The following is a 21171-nucleotide window of genomic DNA, read 5'->3' as shown; positions in this document are numbered from 1 at the left end:
CTCATTGGTGCATATAACGCATTTTGTGGGGGGGAAACAACATGATCAGCGCCATACTGTACCTACATTATGCATTTCCCTCCTTCAATGGTCATCCCATCTATTTGTGCATCCATCCATCTCTTGACTCATCGCTGTTGTGGTCTCCCTGACCTCTTCTTCAAGGATTATTGCTTTCGTCATCCTTTCATCCGGGACTTTGGAAGGTTATTATGAAGCGGGATGAAAAGTAGGAAGGTTTTCACAGATTCAGCTTAGTCTTGAAAGGATTGATTGATGGTGTGCCACTGGACAAACATGGGGTTTTAATGATGGGACATAAAGCATTCTTTCAGGTTTTATACTTTATTAGGGAGACACATTAGGGGCAACCCTTTTCAATGGAATGTCAGCCTGTTCAGTTGTCACATTACTCAATTGAAATGGATGATTTCTTCATATGACTGTTTAAGCTTATATGCGCATGACTCTAGTTAATGCCATGTAGAAGCATAGAGGAAGAGTTGTGGGTCTACATAGTTGAATAATTCAAGGAGAATAATAAATTAAGCAGCAAATTGGGGATGTTATTGTGGCTCCAAAGTACAAATGTTTTTTTTATTGATATTGTTGAGTAATTTTTGTACTTCATACTCTATTGACCAGCATTTTCTGTGTCACCATAGTCCCTGAAAGGGAAGTGTTTCTGCACCTTAATCTCTTCTCTACTGATCTCTATTGTTTTTTTGTGGATACAACTTTGCCTCTGGCTCAACCATTTTAAACCCAACGTATCTTAAGTATGGTCATTGACCTTAATATGATTCCATTCTGGATAATTATCTCAATTATAAGCCATTTACTGATAAGACTTTGGCCTAGAATAGCACCCCCCGCAAACCTTGATGATGGAGATAAGACATACTGTAGATTTAGACTGCTGGCAATATTTACAACTTGAAAGCACCACCATAAACCCATAAATAAGCTTTAAAAACAATAAATTAGGAGAAATCCAGAGCAGTACATCTGCAATGCAGTGATGTGATGCAAATGGATCCTCGTTTGAAGTGAGAAATGTGAATTCATCTGAGCGGAGCCCATTTAGTAGGATTTGTGTGCGATCGTAGAAGTTGGGGATTGCACCAGAGAGGACAGTAGCATTTAGAAAATATGAACCCCGGGTTCCTCTGCAAGGCACACATTTAAAGTAGGAGCCTTAACGCTGATGTGGAAAGTGTGAAGAATTGGTTAAGGGCCAGTGAGCAGGATGAGACTGTCTGTGTGGCTGAGCTCATCACATCCTGAATTCAATTGCAGACAGTCTCACGGTGCTTTTACTTCAGACTTATTTTGTCCTCTGTGGAATTGATTTGATTAGACTTTTTGTGGAAAGAGTTTCTTGATAACAGATGGACAAATCCAATCAAATATCTGCATGGTTGCTCACCTGCCTTAGCTCCAAAAGCATATATGAACACAATTACACTGAGTTAATGAGGCTTATTATTACCTTCAAAGAACAAATGTAAGCAGACATAGGTGATGATACTTCACTTACGGCAGAAACACAAAACATTTTTTAACCTATTCAACTTTTCCTCCCTATATTCGCTTTCCGTTGATTTACATCTGAACAAGACGATCGACCTAATAGTTCATGCAGTAAATCGTTAGCAACATGGCTACCGCTAGCAGCGTGGCTAACTTTTCAAAGCAAGAAACAACCTAAAGAATCCCAAAGAACTAGAAACCCTGATCCCAGTGCTTTTATAACGGCAAAGTCAAGCATCTTCTATTATGAATTAGTAGGCAGGTTTTGTTTCTTTCTTTCTTTGCCTCCTCCATCATCGGGACTCAGTTGCCGGGTAGTTTTGACATTACTCTGGTTGTTCCGCTACCTGGGGATAGCTAGAAAATACAGCTATCATGTTCTGTGTGTCTGCTCTGTTTCCTCCTCTCAGATCATTGTCCGGCCGTATCGTGGGAGGAGTGTGGTGGTTCTTCACCCTCATCATTATCTCCTCCTACACGGCTAACCTGGCTGCCTTCCTCACTGTGGAGAGGATGGTCTCTCCCATCGAGGGTGCAGAGGACCTGGCCAAGCAGACAGAGATTGCCTATGGGACATTAGACTCAGGCTCCACTAAGGAGTTCTTTAGGGTGAGTGTCTCCACTGTTTGTCATCCATGCTGTCGCTGCACTGAAACTGTAGTTAATGTTGGCCAAAGAGCGGAAAAAGTCCCTGGAGCTCTCCAGTGGGTTGTGATTTATGACCTGCCAGGTCATACACTGAATGAATAATCAATAATACAATGTCTAGAATTGTATTTTTCTCCTGTAACAGCACTTCCAAAGTACTAATACTACTACCACACTTGATTAATTCAGTACATTAGAAAACAGTGGTACACAGTGTTTTATTCATATGATTTAAGTAATACTTAAGGAGTAAACAGTGACAGGAAAATTGCATGCATTTGTTTTGTTAAGTGGCTTAAAAGAAGTAACTTAGAGATGGATTGCCATCGTTAGAGCAGGATATCAGTGCTTCTGGTAATACCACAAAACTAAATGAATCCCTACAAAATGAATTTTGGTTCTCGCAAACAAAATCATAAGCTCTTTGCAAGCTTTACACCAGAGGAATAATTCAGTTGTGCAACAATTACGCTCCCTCAACCGACCATTAGTAGAGTCATTAAACCAAAGTTTCATTTGCCTCCACTTATGTGCAGATTAATTCTTATATCCACTACGAAAAAGTGCTGGAAAAGCAACTGCGCAAATATTCTCATCAAGGTCAAACAGTGGACAAACATCGTATTATAAAAAAGAAACACTATTAAACTCTGATTAATGTTAGCCGTTCAGAAAAGCAGTTGACAGATTGTGTAATCTTGGGGTCTTTTGTGAATCATTTGAAAGTAATTTTAAATTTTTGAAATGCCGTATCAAATTGTGAAGATTTACTTCTGTCTGGGCTTCTGAATCGCTGCAAGCATTACTGATTTCGATCATAAAGACTGAACTAAAGCTCTGTTGTGTGTTCAAAACTTTTGGAAAATAAATATTTCAAGACTATAATAATCATTACAATTCCAATTTGCGGGCTTCTGTCACTAAACCGCAATCTCAAAGAAGACGTCCTCTTTTTCCTCAGAAATGGAAATGTCATTCAGATCCTGCGTCCAGCTCTATGTCGCGTCAATCTTTAGACCCAGCCAGTCTCTGGATTTAAGTATGTCTGAGACGTTTGATAGAGACAAACCTTGTGGACTGTGTTTCACTCTGGAGTGATCAGTAAGGCCCCGTTGGTTGGATCAGACAGAGAGTTGTAAAATCACATCTTCCGATCTCCTCTGATATATACAGACAGCTTGTATAAATATGCTTGAATAGAGTGAGGGTAGAACAACTTGTTTTTGTCAGTGAGGTTTGGCTTTCTGCTCCATTTTAACACTCACATCTGGCTTCCAGAATCAGTCCAAACATCAAATAAAAGCTCTCAAGAGAAGTGTGTTTAATAGTGGAGAGAGGAGGGATTTTGCAGGGATGTGATCGAGGGGAGGCATGAGTAGGTTCTGTGACCCTCTCAATTTATGAAGTTGTTAAAAAAAGAGTGGCATGGTCTGCTGTGGCGCTCCGAACTTGGGTCTAAAAACATTGAATTGGAGCAATCAGCATGATCAGTTTGGAGTAGGTGTTCTGTAACTCGCCGCACTGCACTGCTTTAAAAACATCACTGTTGAAATACCTGGCTGTTCAGAGATGATTTTATTAGGAAACTCACTGATGATAAAATATAAAATCTGTGTCAAATATCTGTCTAAGAGATATAACTAATACAACATCAGGGAAGATAATTATTTCATATAAGATATAGTTCAACCCAGTCTCACGGCATTTCGTGTTATAGTCACGAAATTAATCTATTGATTCGTGTTCACCAACTTTTCCCAATTTTTTTCGTGTCACACAGAACGATTTTAAAAGCATTGTAAATAGAAACAAATTAGAAGGAAACAAGGATTAAAAGAATACAGATTTCAGTATTCTGAGGCTCTGAGCCCCATTTCTTTTCCTCGCGGATGGCAAAAAAAGTCCAACATTATAACATTTAAAATAAAAACAATAATCGTGGCTTGATATTGAGTAATAAAATGTTTTTATGAACCACACAGCTTCCGGTCTTCCAAGACCCGACCGGACAAAAAGACGTGGTGCAGGCACGAAACATACTACCAATATAAATACATTGCTTTTAAAATCGTTCTGTGTGACACGAAAAAAATGCGGAAATCGTGTTGGTGAACACGAATCAATAGATTCAATTCATTTTGTGACTATTACACGAAATGCCGTGAGACTGGGTTGTATAGTTATCTGTATTTATTACACTCTATGTTGATTATCAGAGCTGTGCTGATTCTCTCCTCTTCTATTGTGTAGTTATTCAGACTGCTTTTATTAAGACTGCAGGAGCAGATGCCCTTTAAACAGGACACTAAGTTTGTTGAAGTTGAGTTGTTTTCTTACCCCCCTTTATGTTCAAGTAAAACTTCCTTATTCCTTCACAATGTGAGCAATAATTCTACTGCCAAAAACTCAACTCTTCAATAGACCTCTACATTTTTTAATTGATGTTGTAACATAGGCTTAAAGTAAAGAAAGAAACGTTTTACGTGACACATGCATCAGCCCTAAAAATACCCCCTTTTATTTGTTGGTTAAAAAACACCTTAAACATTTGAATTCATTAAATTAATTATTGTTGAGGCTTCCTGGTGACTCATCACATTAAACACACCTCCATAGGCAGCGGCGGATATGCTAATCCACGAGGTATTTGGCTGGCTGTGATTTGTCAAAGGTGTTCCTAAGGAGATAATTGACAGGCGTGTAGTGACTTCATCCTGAGTGACAAATATCTGCCTTTCTTCCTCCAAACTGGAAATGTCATTGCAGAGGAGCCGCTCTGAGGAACGCTTAATGAAATCTGGTGAATCAAAGCCAATGATATATGAGAGCTCTAAACATCATTTTAACTTTGAACTTCAAAGCATCATACAGCTTACTCACTGCATGACATATATGATGATACAGAATGTGACGTTTCTTTCTATATTCTTTTCAGAAATGATTTAAAACCACTGGGTTTGTAAATTCTTATAGTTCTGTCCAACACTCTTCAACTAGCTGTCTGCTGATACAACATTTGGACTATAATATCTGGTTCAATATATCTGTATGCTCTTTTTTTTTAAACTCTACATTTTAGGAGATATACTTATTTGATTTAATGTAAGATTAAAAAGATCAATACCACTGTGCCGTCTGTACACTAACAATGAAGCTGGAGCTACTAATGATTAGCTTAGCTTAGCATAAAGAAAAGAAGTTGGTGGGAACAGCCAGCATATGGCCAAAATTAGCGTACCAACATCTCCAAAGTACTTTCATTTAGATATCATTTGTCACATTTAGATTTTGATTCGCACTGTACTCAAATACTTTCAACAAGTCGCCAAGTTCTTGTTTGGATCATTTTGTTCATGAACTCTGAAGAGGGTAAAGGGGATGTAAAAGAGAACACAAGTTAGAGAAACCAAAATGTGTTATCAATTTGTTTCCACTGATCATGAAAATACAGTATTTGAAGACTTTAATGACATACTTTATCATTCCCAAAAACTAATAACAACAAATCCCCAGAAAGATTGTTGATGCTTTGTTTGGCCTCTCGTCTCAATTTGTAGATGTAGACAGAGGGCCGTGAATCAATCTCAGCCTACAGGCAGCTGCTGAAAGATGAACTGGTTGCTGGAAGATTACTTTATTTCCAGAATGGATGAGGGGCAGCAAACCCAAATTCTTCACTTGCCCCGGTAGTCAGTTAAAAGATTATTGAGGCTACACAACCCATTTATTTAAATGTAGGCCTATGTATTAAATAGTTTCTCTTTGTAAATCTAGCGGCTGTGGTGACAGTTTTGACTCTGACAGCACGAGGTATAGCACAGATTTAAACCCAGACGTCCAACCTGCTCCTGACAAGCATGCGTCTCGATGTTTCCCAGAAAAGAATGGCTGCTTTCACACTATGGTCCGGCCTGTCACCTGCCATTACTGTCATGTAAAGAGTGTTTACATGAACACTCGACTGAACTGAAATCCTGCATATGTCAAGAATGATTCACTTGCTAGCCTGAGCCTGCAATCCATTACATCTCCGATGAATAATTTACACACCGCGGCCGCACACACCGCGGCCGCACACACCGTCCAGCTGACACAGTTTGTATATCCATTTGAATGTTTTGCTCTACTTTTTCCTAACAGATGTGACGTGGGTCTGACTCACAGCTCTACTGAACGTACAATCTGGAGCAAACCAGACGCACACACTTGATTTGTGCATTTTAGTATGCTATAAATAACCAAGTGAATACAGGCAATAGTGCCCTGATAAAAAGGACAACTCAAATAGGAAACGTGCAATAAAAAAAACCATTCTATGTGGAGTACAATGTGGGGTGTTAATGACAAATATGTAGGACTGTGAACACATAATAATACATTTGATTTAATAAACACTTTCTATACAAGAGCTACGACTCTTGTGTTTTCCCAGAACATTTGATAACTTATGAACTTATTAACATTTAAAAAATGAAAACTGTAGATAGTGCAAATAATGATAATAATAATAATAATAATAATAATAATAATAATAATAGTAATAATGATGTTGATAATAATAGTAATATTAATGGTTTTCAGTTGTTGTTTGAAACTGGAAACTGGAACTTGCTCCAGAGTTTTGGAGTTCTGACGTAAGATGCTCGCCCACAGTTCTACTTCCTGTTTGACCTAGTGATTATCAAACCTGCCTGTCATGCCCTAATCTCAATCCTGACGAGAAGCCCTTCTAAAACGTGTAGAAATATGATGAGTTTCAACCTAAAGTTTCCTCTGAGGCGCCTCTCCCTCGCCCGGCTCAGCAGAAGGTCACGTTAACCCGGTTTACTGCAGCGTCTCTATCCTCCCCTCTATTGTAGACAGCTGTACTCCAGCTCCCCAGTGGCCGGCCATCAGCCTCTCGCTGGCCATTTTTAGCTGCGTCCTGAGTCTCAGAGCGGGCGGAGCTGCCTGACTGCAGCCGCTCAGCTGGCAGCTGGGCCACAGAGGTGGAGCTGTCAGTCCGAGCATGCAGGTCACATGTGTTCAACATAGAGCCGAGCAAACAGAGGAGAATTCACAATTATTTAAGCTGGTGTTTGGCTTAACATCATGTTGATTCATGGATATCATGTTAGAGTAAAGGTGACAATGAAAAACAAGATTTATTATGTTAAAATTGACATTGAAAATGTGTGAGTCTAATGATGAAGACAATCTGTCGACTGCTTTTATAAAAAGGTGTACACAAAAGAGATAAAAGGAGATAACACAACATACACACAATTTTATATATTATTATATATTATCTATTATGTAACATATTAATATTTAAACACAAATTACTTGAATTTAGCCCTAATTAATTTGATTAAAATATACTAGATAGGCATTGTCCCACATATTCCTGCATTATTGAATCAAATGAAACAAACAAATGAGGATTCACATTTATTTAAGCTGGTGTTTGGCTTAACATGTGGATTCATGGTTAGATTAGACGACGATGCAAAATCTGTTTTAGTATGTTAGAAAACTCATTTTTATTGTATTTAAATACAATAAAATACAGGCTCAAAAGCAGACATGTTTTCCAGTTTTCTGCATTACTGATATTATTTGGATACTGTGAATCTAAGGATGAAGATGTGTCAACTTCTTTTATAAATAGGTGTCCACAAAAGAGATAAAAGGAGATAACACAACATACACACTATTATTAGGCTATATGTAACATAATATAAACATTTAAAACACAAATTACTTTATTAAATATACCATATACGCATTGTCCCACATATTCCTGCATTATTGAATCAAGGCACATTTATTATCATCAAGCTGAATTGAAAATATGTAAATGTTGCACAGCCACTAAAATCAAATGAAATGAAGTTTCTATATTTAAAGATAAATGAAACCGTGATGACTGTGACTCCAGCTGTGACCTGCTGGTCGGGACACACTCTGACAAGGAGCAGGAGGTCACATCTCTGTTATTATTGATTCCAAACATGGCCGGCATTTTGCTTCTGCTGGGCTGCCAGGTTGTCAGTCTTCAGGCTGCTGGCATACTGCCCACTACCTCTGCTGCACTTCTCTTTTTTAATGGTTGAATCCACTCTGAATTACACGAAGCAGAAAGAGACTGTCCTCTATGTGTTGAATTCTTGAAGCATATTGTGTTTCTGGACATGTTCCAAACTGTGATGTCACAGTAGGCGCTTCAGGCATCCTGCTCTCCTAGTCAAATCCAGATCTGACCTGTGATTAAACACACACTAAAGTACTTATTTACCCTGGGTTAAGATGGTTTATCCACTCTTGAATCATACCAGCAGGGCGAGAACACTCAGGGTTTAATAATGAAAACCTTGCCGTTGATTATTCTTGATGATATCAGCTGATTTAGATGGTAAAAACAATCAGTTTCATATTTCCTTTCTCCAAAAAGTCTTCTCATCTGCTGCTGGACTTCATTTAGTTAAAGGTGACCTATCATGCAAAATGCACTTTTGTACGTCTTTTATACATGAATATGTGTCCCCGGTGTTCCAGGGAACTCACCAAGTGTCAGAAAACACAACCCTCTCTCTTTTCCTCCATACCCAAATCTCTTAAAAAGGGGCTGCAACGGATCTGATACAGACTGATCCAGATTTGAACACTTCTATGACGTCACAGAAGTGGCGCTACGGCTATTGGGCCGACTCCACCAATCAGGAGGAGACAGCCACGGACATTGCCGTTCGAAAGCGCTGGAGATACTGTAGTACATATGCCAAGCCTGTAGATGGTGCTGTTCTCACAGAATCAGCCTATGCAAAGACAGTGTTAAATAAAAAATAAAAACATAAATTAAAAGTATAAATATGCCTTATATAGGTATGGCCCTACACTATATTATTCAAATATAGCATGATAGGTCCACTTTAAGTTTTACCCATGCTCGTACCTGTACATTTAAATGTGTACGTGGCTCGTTGCAGGACTATAACAGGGTGTGTCCAGGAAGTGCAGCAGCAGTCATTTTCCAAGTGATTCAGTGTTGCTTTAAAGGATCAGTTTTTCATTTTGGAAAATACAATTATTCTCTTTCTTGCTGTGAGTTCGAAAGAAGATAGATACCACTCTCCAATGAGTGTGGCATCCATCTCCTTAAGTTAGTATTTCCCAAAATGAACGTTCCCACCCACAGCAGCCTGGTATAATTATATTTCATGACTGTGTTTGTTTCTTTTAGTGCATAACTAAACTGTTCTGTCTTCTCTCTGTTTCCTATAATGCAGCGCTCCAAAATAGGAGTTTATGAGAAAATGTGGTCATACATGAAATCCGCTGAACCCTCAGTGTTTGCCAAGACAACACCAGACGGGGTTGCCAGAGTACGAAAGTCGAAGGGCAAGTTCGCCTTTCTACTCGAGTCCACAATGAACGAGTACATAGAGCAGCGGAAACCGTGCGACACCATGAAAGTGGGCGGCAACCTCGACTCTAAGGGCTATGGTGTGGCAACACCTAAAGGCTCTGCATTAGGGTGGGTGGGATAATATAACAATATCCTCCATGTTGTTATAGTATTCCACCTACCCTGATGTTTTCTTTTGCCATTTTCTTCTTCCTCACTCCTTAATTCTTATTATTTGACTCCAATTGCATCACTGAGTGAACAGTATTTTGAGTTTGTTCAACACCATTCTGTTGTGTCCGATGTATCTGTTTTGTGTCTCTGTTTTTTCTTCCTCTTAAGGTTATTGGTATATAAGTCACTCTGTCATCCATTTGAATGTCGATGTGTCACTCTCCCCGGTTTGTTTTGCTCCTCAACCTCCCCCCCCTGGTTTCTGTGGTGCCCTTTTGCATTGCATCTAATTCACCTCTGGGATATTTTTGTTCTTTGCTAGTTACAATGCTGGTCTGTTGGTTGTGATGAATGTTAAGTTGCATGCTGGATGTTCTTATTTCTAATTCAACAATGACAGAATGTCCCCATCCCGCACACTTCAGTTACAAGCAATGTAACCCTCCATGCCACCTCTCTAATATTTAACATTTTCTTTGCTGTAAAAATGCTTCTTACCCTTCACACCAGTTAAATTCTTTACCAATTTGTCCCTTCCGTGCTCCCCTTTATGAACCATTGATATTTATCCCTATTTTTTTACTAATATTCTATATTAGATTTCTCACGGACCTGTTCATTTTCTTACAAGCTATGTTTTATCGTTTCAAGAAATGCTGTTAACCTGGCAGTTTTAAAACTGAATGAGCAAGGCCTCTTGGACAAATTGAAAAACAAATGGTGGTACGACAAGGGAGAGTGCGGCAGCGGGGGAGGTGACTCTAAGGTCAGCCTCAATGTCACCAAAGTCGGGTATACTAGAACAGAGTAATCGGCAAGGCTGTCACTGACTATAGTCTTAGACCCAATTATCTGTTAATAAGTAACAGATAAATAATTTTTTCTATTTTTATCTTGAAACTGTGATCAACTGGGAACCCTTTACTTGGCTAATAGAGGAAAAAAATAAAAAGTTTGATAGTGTAAGATAGAGCAAAGTAGGACAGAGGAAAATCAGATTATGAAGTGCTTAACATTATGCTTCAGAAAATAGTTTGATATTTTTGGCCTGTAGTTATGAAATACTACCATCATACCGTCTGTTTTTTATATCTACAAGCCAAGAGATTTGTAGCTTCACAACTACAGGAATAAAGCTAGGATTTATTGTATATATATTATCTTATTCCCACTCTCCAATGTACCGCCTGGGTTAGGGCAGACACGGGGGGCAGCGTTGTCTTGAGGGGACTAAGCATCGCAGGCAAACGTGAGAATTCTAATGACAGAGTGACGACTAACGGTCCAAACTTTTTTGTCCAACATCCTCTCATCGAAATCCAACGTAAGACTGACAGAAACCTTTGGTTGGTCTTGACCTCAAGGCCAGTCAAAGTATATCCATGGCAACCCTGACCTGGTAAACCCTGCAGAAGTAGAGTGTAAGATGTGACCAGGGGCCTCATTTGTACGCGAGGATTTGATTGTAAATATTTGTATTTGATCCTTTTCATGGTGAGCTTAAAGCAAATGTGCAAATGACTAAGCCAAGATGCATTCAGACGTTGAAGTGAGGCTCTGCAGCTTTTGTCAAAGTGGCTATCACTGGGAAAGTGTTTACTTACTGTTTTAATAAAAAAACATGACTTTAACATGGCGTAACAGTCAATAGTCATAAAGTCCATGAACCGCCTGATGAATTTCAGTTACAATACCTATAATTCAAAATTAGCCGTCGTTAGCTTATTTGAGATGTATTGCTTATGATTATAACATTTCCTTTGCAAGAGAATAGTGTTTTTTTCCTACCTTAAAAGTCATAGTCTCACTTTAAATGTAGATCAAGAAGCAGAGTAAAATTATAACAAAAACGGATTGGCAGAAAGGCTCCGACATTTATCAGGATTTTCTTCAATCAAATCTGTTGTACGTCCTTTCCATAAATGAGGCTCCTGATCGTTTTGTTTTCCTGAACTGTGAATCCATCTCTGCCTCTGCTCTTCAGCTTGCATCATGACCACAGTGGCACCTTGCGAAAGATGAGACGAGGCAAACTTCGATGTTACCGACCCCAGTCATGCATTCCTGAGTGAGCAGGACATGGATACTTCCTGGTTGGATAACACAAAGTAGCTGTCTCCTCTCGCTGGCAAAGTGCTCCGATCCCCTGGTTAGAGAGAGCGATCACCGTCTGACTGACACATTTCTGTTTCCTTATTTCACTTTCAGAAAGGCACGTGTGGGTAATTCAACATGAGATGAAAATATATTGTATGTAACGACCACTGAGAACATTCACAGCAGAACAATCAATTACATCGTTATCATTAGGGAGCTGAAATCTATTTCAGCACTTATTTGAATCTATACTAGAAATAAATAGTGATATTTTTAATAACTCACATCCTGTGTGATTGGTATTTGACATCACTCAGTATGTCATTGATATCCTAATCAGGCCATGAGTCAGTATTGTGCATGAATTGTTTTCATTTGAATTGTGTTGTGTGCTTGTGAGTGTTTTTAGATGCTGTGTTCTTGTTTTGCAGACAGACTGTAGTCTGAAGTTCTATTGTGACTTAAATCTAATGGAGACGAGGTTAAGTGGACAGGGGGTGGACACAATAAAAGAAACACCTGTGCAATGTATCAAATCCAACAATAAATACTATCTTTGTGAAGCGTATATGTCTCATAAGATGTGAAGCCAAACTATGACCCTCAAAGATTACTTTAGAGGTGAATAAAAAAACGCTCTGACAGGGCCGCGATAAATACCTTCACAAATGTAAGATTTATCACACCTGCTGTTACATTGCACTGCAATACATTGTGCAGGTGTCCTTGTTATTCTGTCCACCTCCTGCACTAAATCAGAAGTATGCAGTCGTTAATTGTGATTAAGAAACTTACAACAACCAGCCCGAGAAAAAAATGATTAGCAGACATTTCTATATAAGGTTAAAGGTCCAATGCAAATTAAAAAAACATATTTAATAGCCATGGAAGTGGCAAGTTAGCTATAGTTTCAAAATGAATCAGTAGTGATAAAACATTTGACTCGAGCTTAAAGACACTTCAGATTAGTTCCTGGAGAAATGCAGCCAAATACTGCATGTGTAAATAACAATCCCATGCATAACTTGTCACCAGAGATAATTCAGAGATTAGAGTACAATTATGTTTCTTTTTAAATTTGAAGATGAGCTCCCTATTGACTTTAGATTTCACAATTGCAAGATTCAAAAGTGTTTTTGTTTTGTTCACTGCTCATATAAGTGCAGTGAAGGCTAAAGCCCTGTGTGCAATAGGAGTAATTATGAGACACAAAAAATAGAGAAGAAATAAATATAAATAAAGACTAAATAGTTTCAGACAGTTTCAGTGTTACTACAACTTAAAATGAACTTGGTTTTTTTGCTACATATTGTATCTTATATTATTATTATTATTATTATGACTAGTATTATTATTATTATTATTATTATTAATGTATTTATATTTGCTTAAAATTTGAGCTGTTTTTGCGTAAATGCTCCCAGTCCGTTTATTGTAAATGTGAGTGAAGCCAGGTGTGATCAATCTTTGATCTGTTAGAGTTTCCTCTCCGTGCAGCTGTAAGCTGTCTCGCACATCGGAGGTTTGGGACAGCTCAGAGTTTTTCTCTTGACAGAAAATGAGCTGCAATGGACAAAATAATAATAGATGCAGGCTGTGGAGCTACTTGAAAGGGGAACGGATGTACAGTTTTATATTTCTCTGTTACTACAACTGAATATTTTCAACAGATTTTTCAGCTCTTAAATTCCTTTTAATCTTTAAGTTTCCAGCAGGGATGATGACATTTATTTGGTGCTGTACTCTTTGAATCTGATGTTCTATCTTTTATTACGTCATGTGATTTAGGTTTTTTTCATCCACATACAATGATCCAATTTGCAGTTTCAACCAAACAGCTAAGGTGTCCTTCCAGCTACTCATACAATATGTGTACAAGCATTAGTTATGGTAAAGATAAAGGACGTTTTGATTGTTTTTAGGTTTTGCAGATTAGAAAACATGGGGAGTATTTGAGTGTAACTGTGCTCATCAGTTTTTTACTTAGTCCATGGCCACCACCTTGTGGCGGGTCTGAAGTCTTTTCTGATGACAGCCGACTAATGCTCCCTTTTTCTCTTAGAGCTGAATGCGAAATGTAAGTGAAAAATGTATGAGAGAAAATGCAATCAATGGATCATCCTACCCACAATTCTCTGTGATAGACATTTTCTGGTCAGAACCGATCATTATCTTATACGCGCCAGTTTATTTTTATCTGACTAAAAGATATAAAACAAAGATTGTTAGTTACAATTAAACAGACTAAATTATTGTAGTCATGTTTCTGTTCAGAGAGGTCAGAGCAGCAGTTTCTGAGTGTGTCATCAAGTCAAAAACAACAGAAACATCATCAGATGCTGATCTTTAATTGTCATATAAAAACTGCTCTTTTGAAAAAATAATAATGAGGTAACCTTTAATATAATGTATTTGTAAATTGTTGATCTGAAGCTCCCAGAGGGAAGAAAACACCTCGTTTAAAAGCTTTATTTTTTTGCAATTCATCCTCATTGTGTCTGAAAAATGTATGCCAAAAAGTCAGAGGCTACAATTACAATGCATCATTGTCCGAGTTATAATCTCATAGATCACTGTGTTTACGATCTCACTGCAACTGGCTTGATTTTTACGCTCCTCTGTCAAGAAAATGTTTAGTAGTAAACTCAAGAGGTTGTGTTGGATTCGTTTTATTTTTTTGTATTTGAATCCATGCATCAAAGTTCCTAGTTTCCAACACTCAATGAAAAAAAATCATCATGACTTTCAGAGAGCTCTGACAGGAGAACAGGACTGCACATCATCAACTAACATCATGCATGAGTTCTTGTTGTTGTTTCTGTACGACATTTTTTTGTACTCAACATTTTTTTTTTTTTTTTTAACAAACAATGAACACAGTGGTGAATACAATATATTTAATGATGTTGAATTACAAACAGTGATCATATTTCTGAAAGGAAATAAGCCCAGGAATCTATCAGTCAAGGAAATTGAAAATAATGTCCAAACCAAAAACCCACAAATGTGACCCCGCCATCATAGATCTGGCTCAGACTAAGTGTTTTTAGAGACTCTAAAATCCAGAGTGTCCTGATCTAATCTGGCTGTTAGTTATTATCTGTGTGGGTGATGTTGTGGGGCATTAGCCTCTTATAGCTGTAAATGAAATTGGACTGCTGTGTTTTGTCTGTTACTCAAGAAAGGGTTCCTGTTAGATCCACCTTGCTAAACATCCAAAAGGCTGCCCATAGCACGAGAGGTTCCCTCCGTAATGACTGCCTCTGTTTTCTTTCATTCCGACAGCTAGCAGCAGCTGCTTTATTTGCAACGTTAAATCTTTTCTCTTGTGATCAGTGTGTGCCGATTACTCAAAGCGATAAAGGTGGGGTCTGGCATGCTAGGGTAGTCATGGATTATGAAAGGTCATATTTATACATTTACATATTTATATATATATATATATACTGTAGTGTTGCTTGCTATGTGTGATGTATTGGCCAAGACCCTACTCTATCGCTTTGCACAGTATTAAGTAGTTAAAAAAGTTTAATAACATAAAATAACATAATAAAATGTTATTTATGTTATTTCCCACGTGAAGAACTCCTGTAAACCTTGCAGTATTGAAACTCAGTGAACAAGGCATCTTAGACAAGCTGAAAAACAAATGGTGGTACGATAAGGGTGAATGTGGAACCAAGGACTCTGGAAGTAAGGTCAGTCGCTGCAGGTCTTTTTATACTGATACTGAGAAATGCATTTTGACCTAATTGTTCATATGCAAACATCCAAAGCATACATTCTCCCTTACATGTTGATCAGGACATGATATTAACACATATGAATGTTCGAGGAAAAGCATGATTAAAAACAGAGATTAACTTCACACATAGTCTCATGACATTAACATGACATCATTACTACTGTATGGACAACTCCAGATTAGTAGAATTTCAGCATGATTGCACTACACTATTCATGCCATAAGATTTTGAAATCATAGAATTGAAACCATTATACTGTTATTTCGTCGTCCAAACCTTTATTGAAAGTTAGTTTATCGTTGATGTTTTTCATTTGTATGCTAGCTGCGTATTTTTACTCCAATATGACTGACTACTTGGCCAAGTCCAAACTGACCTTTAAATACCATCCGAGCACAAGGTGGTCCAATAGTATTTAACAGTCATGTCTCATATATGGAGTGTCAGAGTAAGGAACATTTATTTATTTATCTTTAATTAAAGCAAAAACGGTTATATGTCTGACTTTTTAGAGATACAAAGTTGAAGTTACTGCCTTTACGGCTACAAGATGTCCCAGAGGATGGGAATGCAAATGGTAAAACTCACATAAATTAATTTCAATATCACAGTTTGGCTTTTAATAGCAATAAAATGGTTCAATTCGCCCTCCACAGCTTGCCACTTTTATTGTACAAATGCAGTGTGTTGAAGTTGAGCAGCTACAGTATGATAGTGAATCCAGGGTTTAATTTGTAGACCTGTACGACCACGACCGCCTTCCTGTAGACGTGCTCTCTTAAAGAGACCATAGAGCATCAGAGATAGAAACTACATTCACCTTCACAGCACTTAGATATACCTCGAGAGGAGGAATTAGACTAACTTAAGTTCCTAGTCATCTCACTTATAGGCCAAAGTAGCCATCTGTAATTTAGAGGGTTTTGTAGACTCATGTGTTTAGTCCTAGTGCAGCAGGAAGTAGGCTACATTGTGTTAGTATAAATATTTGAGGTTAGTCTCACGGTGCCAGTTCAAAGATTCTTAACGGTGGTCTTTACCCCCCCCCCCCCCCCCCCCCAGGACAAGACAAGTGCTCTAAGCCTGAGCAACGTGGCAGGAGTCTTCTATATTCTGGTGGGAGGGCTCGGCCTGGCTATGACCGTGGCTTTGATAGAGTTCTGCTATAAGTCACGGCAAGAAACCAAAAGACTGAAGCTGGAAAAAAATGCCCAAAACTTTAAGCCAGCCCCTCCAGCAAACACCCAGAATTTCGCCACGTACCGTGAAGGCTACAACGTGTACGGGACAGAGAGTGTAAAAATCTAGAGGGTAAGTCTTCTACTGTTGCTTCCCTGTCTGTTAAATATGAAGAGAAAACAGTGGAATACATCACGATAGAGAACAATGAGCATACTACCAAAAGGTAATTTATCATCAGCACATTACCGTACTTCCCAGCATAGCTTGAACATTGTCTAATGAGTTTTTTTTCTCATGTTTAACTTGGATATTTTTTAAATGTTCACAACTCAGAGGTTCACCCAACTCGTCCATTTAAGGCGGCAGGGGAATTTATGTTTTTGAGTTGAACTAAATATACGCAAATTAAAGGAAAACATTTTCTAAGTCTGGTCTAAATTGTTTTATCACATGGCAACACAATTATCCTCTCTTTGAATTTATAAAGAGAGGTTCATTTTAGATCAGACTTAAAATGGATCACCAGAATGTATTGTTTTCTCACTGGCTCCTCAGGACTTCCGTACATAGATGATCTACAGCAGAGGTGTCCAAACTGTGGCCTGTCGTCCATTTTGTATTTCCCCTCAGCAAATTTTAACAGTATAATGGAAAATGGCCCACGCCTGAAACTCATGCTATTCTTACAGTATATTGTACTTCTTAAATATACTGTATATGTTCAAATATATTACGCAGTAGGATTCATGTGTCAATTTTCAAATAAATTCAAGTTGAAAATAATTTAAAATAAATCTTAGGTATAATATACCCTTCTGACAATTAACTGCTGACACCTTTTGTAACAAAAGGAATGAAACCCGATAGAGAGCTTTGATGTAGGATGTTTGTTTCTTAAAGCACATTCAAGTATCAAGCATAATTTACCAACATTTGATTGACTTAGCTAACTTTTAACTTAACGTGTGAGGCAATATACCTGACGCCCACCTGTTTTTCTGTATGTGGCCCTCAGTGAAACCTGCTTGACCCCCTTGATCTACAGTGTAGAGGCAAAGGCTTTCTCATCTGTTCCTGATCCTTTGCCTCTCTCCTGCAGGGGAACGTGTCGTCTCCCACTGTTGCGTCTGAATGGAGCCAGCCGCTCTGTGTGACCCCGACACCCCGAGGCTGACCTCCTGGAGGCGAGGCCTTCTCTGTCATCAGCTTGGACAAAAGTGCTCATTGTGGCTCGTGAGCCCCGTCACACTAACAGAGGGCAATGACGCAACAGGACTTTTCTGCTTCTGGAAACATGAGATTTGCCTCTTGTAGTGCCTTATGGAGCATTTTGGCGTCATGGCAATGCAACTCAAATGTAATTCATTTTAAAAGAAATCTGCGGAGCTTCAAATGACAATTAGATGAACTGTTGTAATTTCATTTTTTTCTATTTTTAATAAGAAAAAAAAAGCCATGATTTGCAATCGTAAAATCTTGGAGTACTTATTAAGTCATTTGAATCCTTTACAGACTTATTTTTGTGGTGCAATCTTATGTTGGATAAATGTTATATTTAGTGAAGTAAAGTCATTTTCTTGTTTTACTATAAGGCTTATTTTTAGTTTCATAATATTTAGGACAAGTATCAATCAATAGGTTTAAGCATTAGTTAAAGTGACTACATTGTACCCCAGTTTTGACTCAGAAAATATCAATAATAATGAAACTAGAGGTGATGATCAAACTGCTTATAGGTGGAGTTATTTTAAAGCCTGTTGGACATCACATACAAATGACTGTATTCAATTAGATGCTTGTTTGAATCAACCAGGACTGCATTTGTTTCAACTGCCACTATTTGGAAACAAGACCGTTTTTGTTTTTTATAAAAAGAGGTCCGCTTTAATCACTTAGTGCCATATTGTTGAAATCAAAACTATTATGATCCTGTAGACGATAAGAGAGACCCCTTTTATGTGACAGCATATTAAAATGGTTTAACTGAGCTTATGGTTTACACTTTGTACACTCTTAGAGGCCGTTTTCATGTAAATGCAGTATCTGCAGCTGTGAATCTCTACAATTTTTGGTAAAAGACAACACACCATAGCTTCTTTGGTTGTGATACGCTTTCTGTGTCTATGCATTACGCAGAAGGTGACTGTACATTGAGGAAAGAGCTACACATGAAACGTTTGTCTGTTTGTATAAGTGAACTTTTTATAAACTGAAAGAAAAAATCCTAAAAATGCTACACACCATGTACGCCTACATTTGTTTAGTAAATCAGACATTCTCATCCTTTTCTCCACAGATAAAGTGCATGTGAATTTGATGGTAGTTTTAACATACTGCAACTGGAGATGGACCCTGGTTTAGTTTCTGGTCCCATAACGACACTTGATTCAGTTTGGTTTGAATTTTTTTCCAATTAATTTGTAACAGTACCTCAACCATGAGAGTTGCATGTATGGACACAATGAACCTCGGTGGGGAGGACATGTACAAAGGATTTTATTACATTTCCTTAATAAAAGCGGGTTTATATTCATCTTTTGGACTCTCCGTCTTTGTTATACTGTCACATATCATTCAGGAAAATGTGTTTGTTCTACTTCTGGTTATCTCAAAGTCTTAAAACTGAGTTAACTGTAACAACTGCCTCAGATCAACAAACCTGACATGAAATCACCTCTGTATGGAAGCCCATTTGTGCCAGGAAACAATAAAAAGAAGGTAAATTAGCCATGAAAAAAATAAAACTGACATTGTAAAAATGAAAATATAATGAGGAACGCTTAAGGCGTGGGGGGGTCCGAAAAAATACAGTATCATACATTGTAGGTGGCCTTGTTAGAGCCTGTTGGCCGACAACCATTGGCGATCACATTTTTCTTTTAGTTTCCCCTTTAAACACTGGGCTGCGCTCCTCTCATGACACAGTTTGATCAAGGTTTCAATCAGAGGAAACATGAATGTGCAGGATTTTAAACAGGAATACTGTAGCTATAATATATAAAGAAAAGAGCAAATGTCAACAAAAAATTGACTTAAAGGGGACCTATCATGCAAAATGCACTTTTTGATGTCTTTCATACATAAATATGTGTCCCCGGTGTGTCGGGGAACTCACACGTCAGAAAATAAAACCCTCTCTCTTTTCCTCCGTAACCATATCTCCAAAAACGGGAGTACAACGGAGCTGATCCAGATTTGCGTCTGATATGACGTAATATCGGAAATGTGGAACCCCGGCACTATCAGAAAGTTGCTATCAGAAACAATGCCCGACTGTTTTGGACATAATATGGTCGGTGTTTACATTGGCATCGCTAACACTCAGAGCTAACCTGTACTGGAGAGCATGTGTGAAGAAGCTGGATATAAAAGGAACTCACCTTGTGGTATAACCAGCAAGAGAGAAAGCCTTTGAGCTCCATACTGTTTCAGAAATAATCCTTGATAATCCATGATATGGCGTTTCATCACGGCAGTATTTAGTTTAGAAAGTAGCTGCCGGGTCCCGCATGAGTTCAGCCCCCTCCCTTTTTTTTATCAATTCTTTATTTTTTTTTAAGCTTTATACCCAAAATCAGCACTTTTGAGNTCAAAAACAACAAATATTAAAAGATTGGCATCAAAGGACACATAGATTGATAGATATACAGTTATTAATAACATCTAAAAAAATCTTTAAGAAAATAAAATAATTCCCGTTTCCCTCAAACTTTGCGTGAACCCCCTGGGGCCCCCACTTTGAAGAACACTGTGCTATACTAAGGCGCTTTCACACCGCAGTACTTTTCCCACAAAGGTTCATGAGAACTTAGTTCATCAGAACTCTTTAGTTCAAATGAAGCCGCTGGCGTCACTTCTTCTTCTTCTGCTTTGGGTTTACTGGCAGGCCGCAAACAACTTCACGGCGTATACTGCCGCCCAAAATCCCCGGCCGGAAGTCCCCGGAGTTGGGGACTGGCTTCAGTAGAAGCTGCTGGAAGTCTTCCGAGTAAATCGCCAGAACGCCGACACCTCCTCATCTCCACCGCTCCCAAGTTTTATTTTGTGTTGCCATAAGTTAGTCTCTCTGCGTTTCTGCGCTGGGCTAATGCTAATAATGCTAATGCGAGGATAATAAAATGGTGGCTTCACAACACTTTTTTTTTGTTTTACGGGGCGTGGTTTGCAATCCGCCCAGCCAATCAGAAATATAGCTCTTTTCTCACAAGAGAGCCGCATGAGAGCATGAGAGTCCCTGCTCTCTAGCAGGGACGGAAAAGGGGGTAAAAAGGTTCTCATGAACTAATTTTAGTTCCGGCTGTTTTTGGTGTGAACGCGACATTTCGGAACTATATCGGAACTAAAGTGGGAAAAGTACTCCGGTGTGAACGAGGCAATGTCGCATTTCAGAAATGTTCGACAAAC

At 38.4% G+C, this 21171-nt stretch overlaps 1 protein-coding gene across 2 annotated transcripts in view; it reads left to right on the top strand.

The window, feature by feature from the left end:
* The window catches only part of gria3a (glutamate receptor, ionotropic, AMPA 3a), an 88094-nt gene extending 68794 nt beyond the window's left edge, over positions 1–19300 (top strand). The window contains exons 12-16 of one of the 2 annotated variants that reach the window (XM_010781684.1): positions 1944–2142; positions 9450–9697; positions 15423–15537; positions 16648–16896; positions 17867–19300. In XM_010781684.1, the coding sequence (XP_010779986.1) occupies positions 1944–2142; positions 9450–9697; positions 15423–15537; positions 16648–16893 (808 nt within the window). In that variant the 3' untranslated portion in view covers positions 16894–16896; positions 17867–19300. Of the gene's footprint in view, positions 1–1943; positions 2143–9449; positions 9698–10393; positions 10509–15422; positions 15538–16647; positions 16897–17866 lie in introns of both variants that reach the window. The other variant, XM_010781691.1, reaches the window with a different exon arrangement.
* The last annotated feature ends 1871 nt before the right edge of the window (positions 19301–21171 follow it).

This window comes from Notothenia coriiceps, unplaced genomic scaffold (genome assembly GCF_000735185.1).
Source record: "Notothenia coriiceps isolate Sejong01 unplaced genomic scaffold, NC01 NC01_scaffold00000493, whole genome shotgun sequence".
NCBI classification, from domain to species: Eukaryota; Metazoa; Chordata; class Actinopteri; order Perciformes; family Nototheniidae; genus Notothenia; species Notothenia coriiceps.
This window is presented reverse-complemented; position numbering and strand designations above follow the sequence as displayed.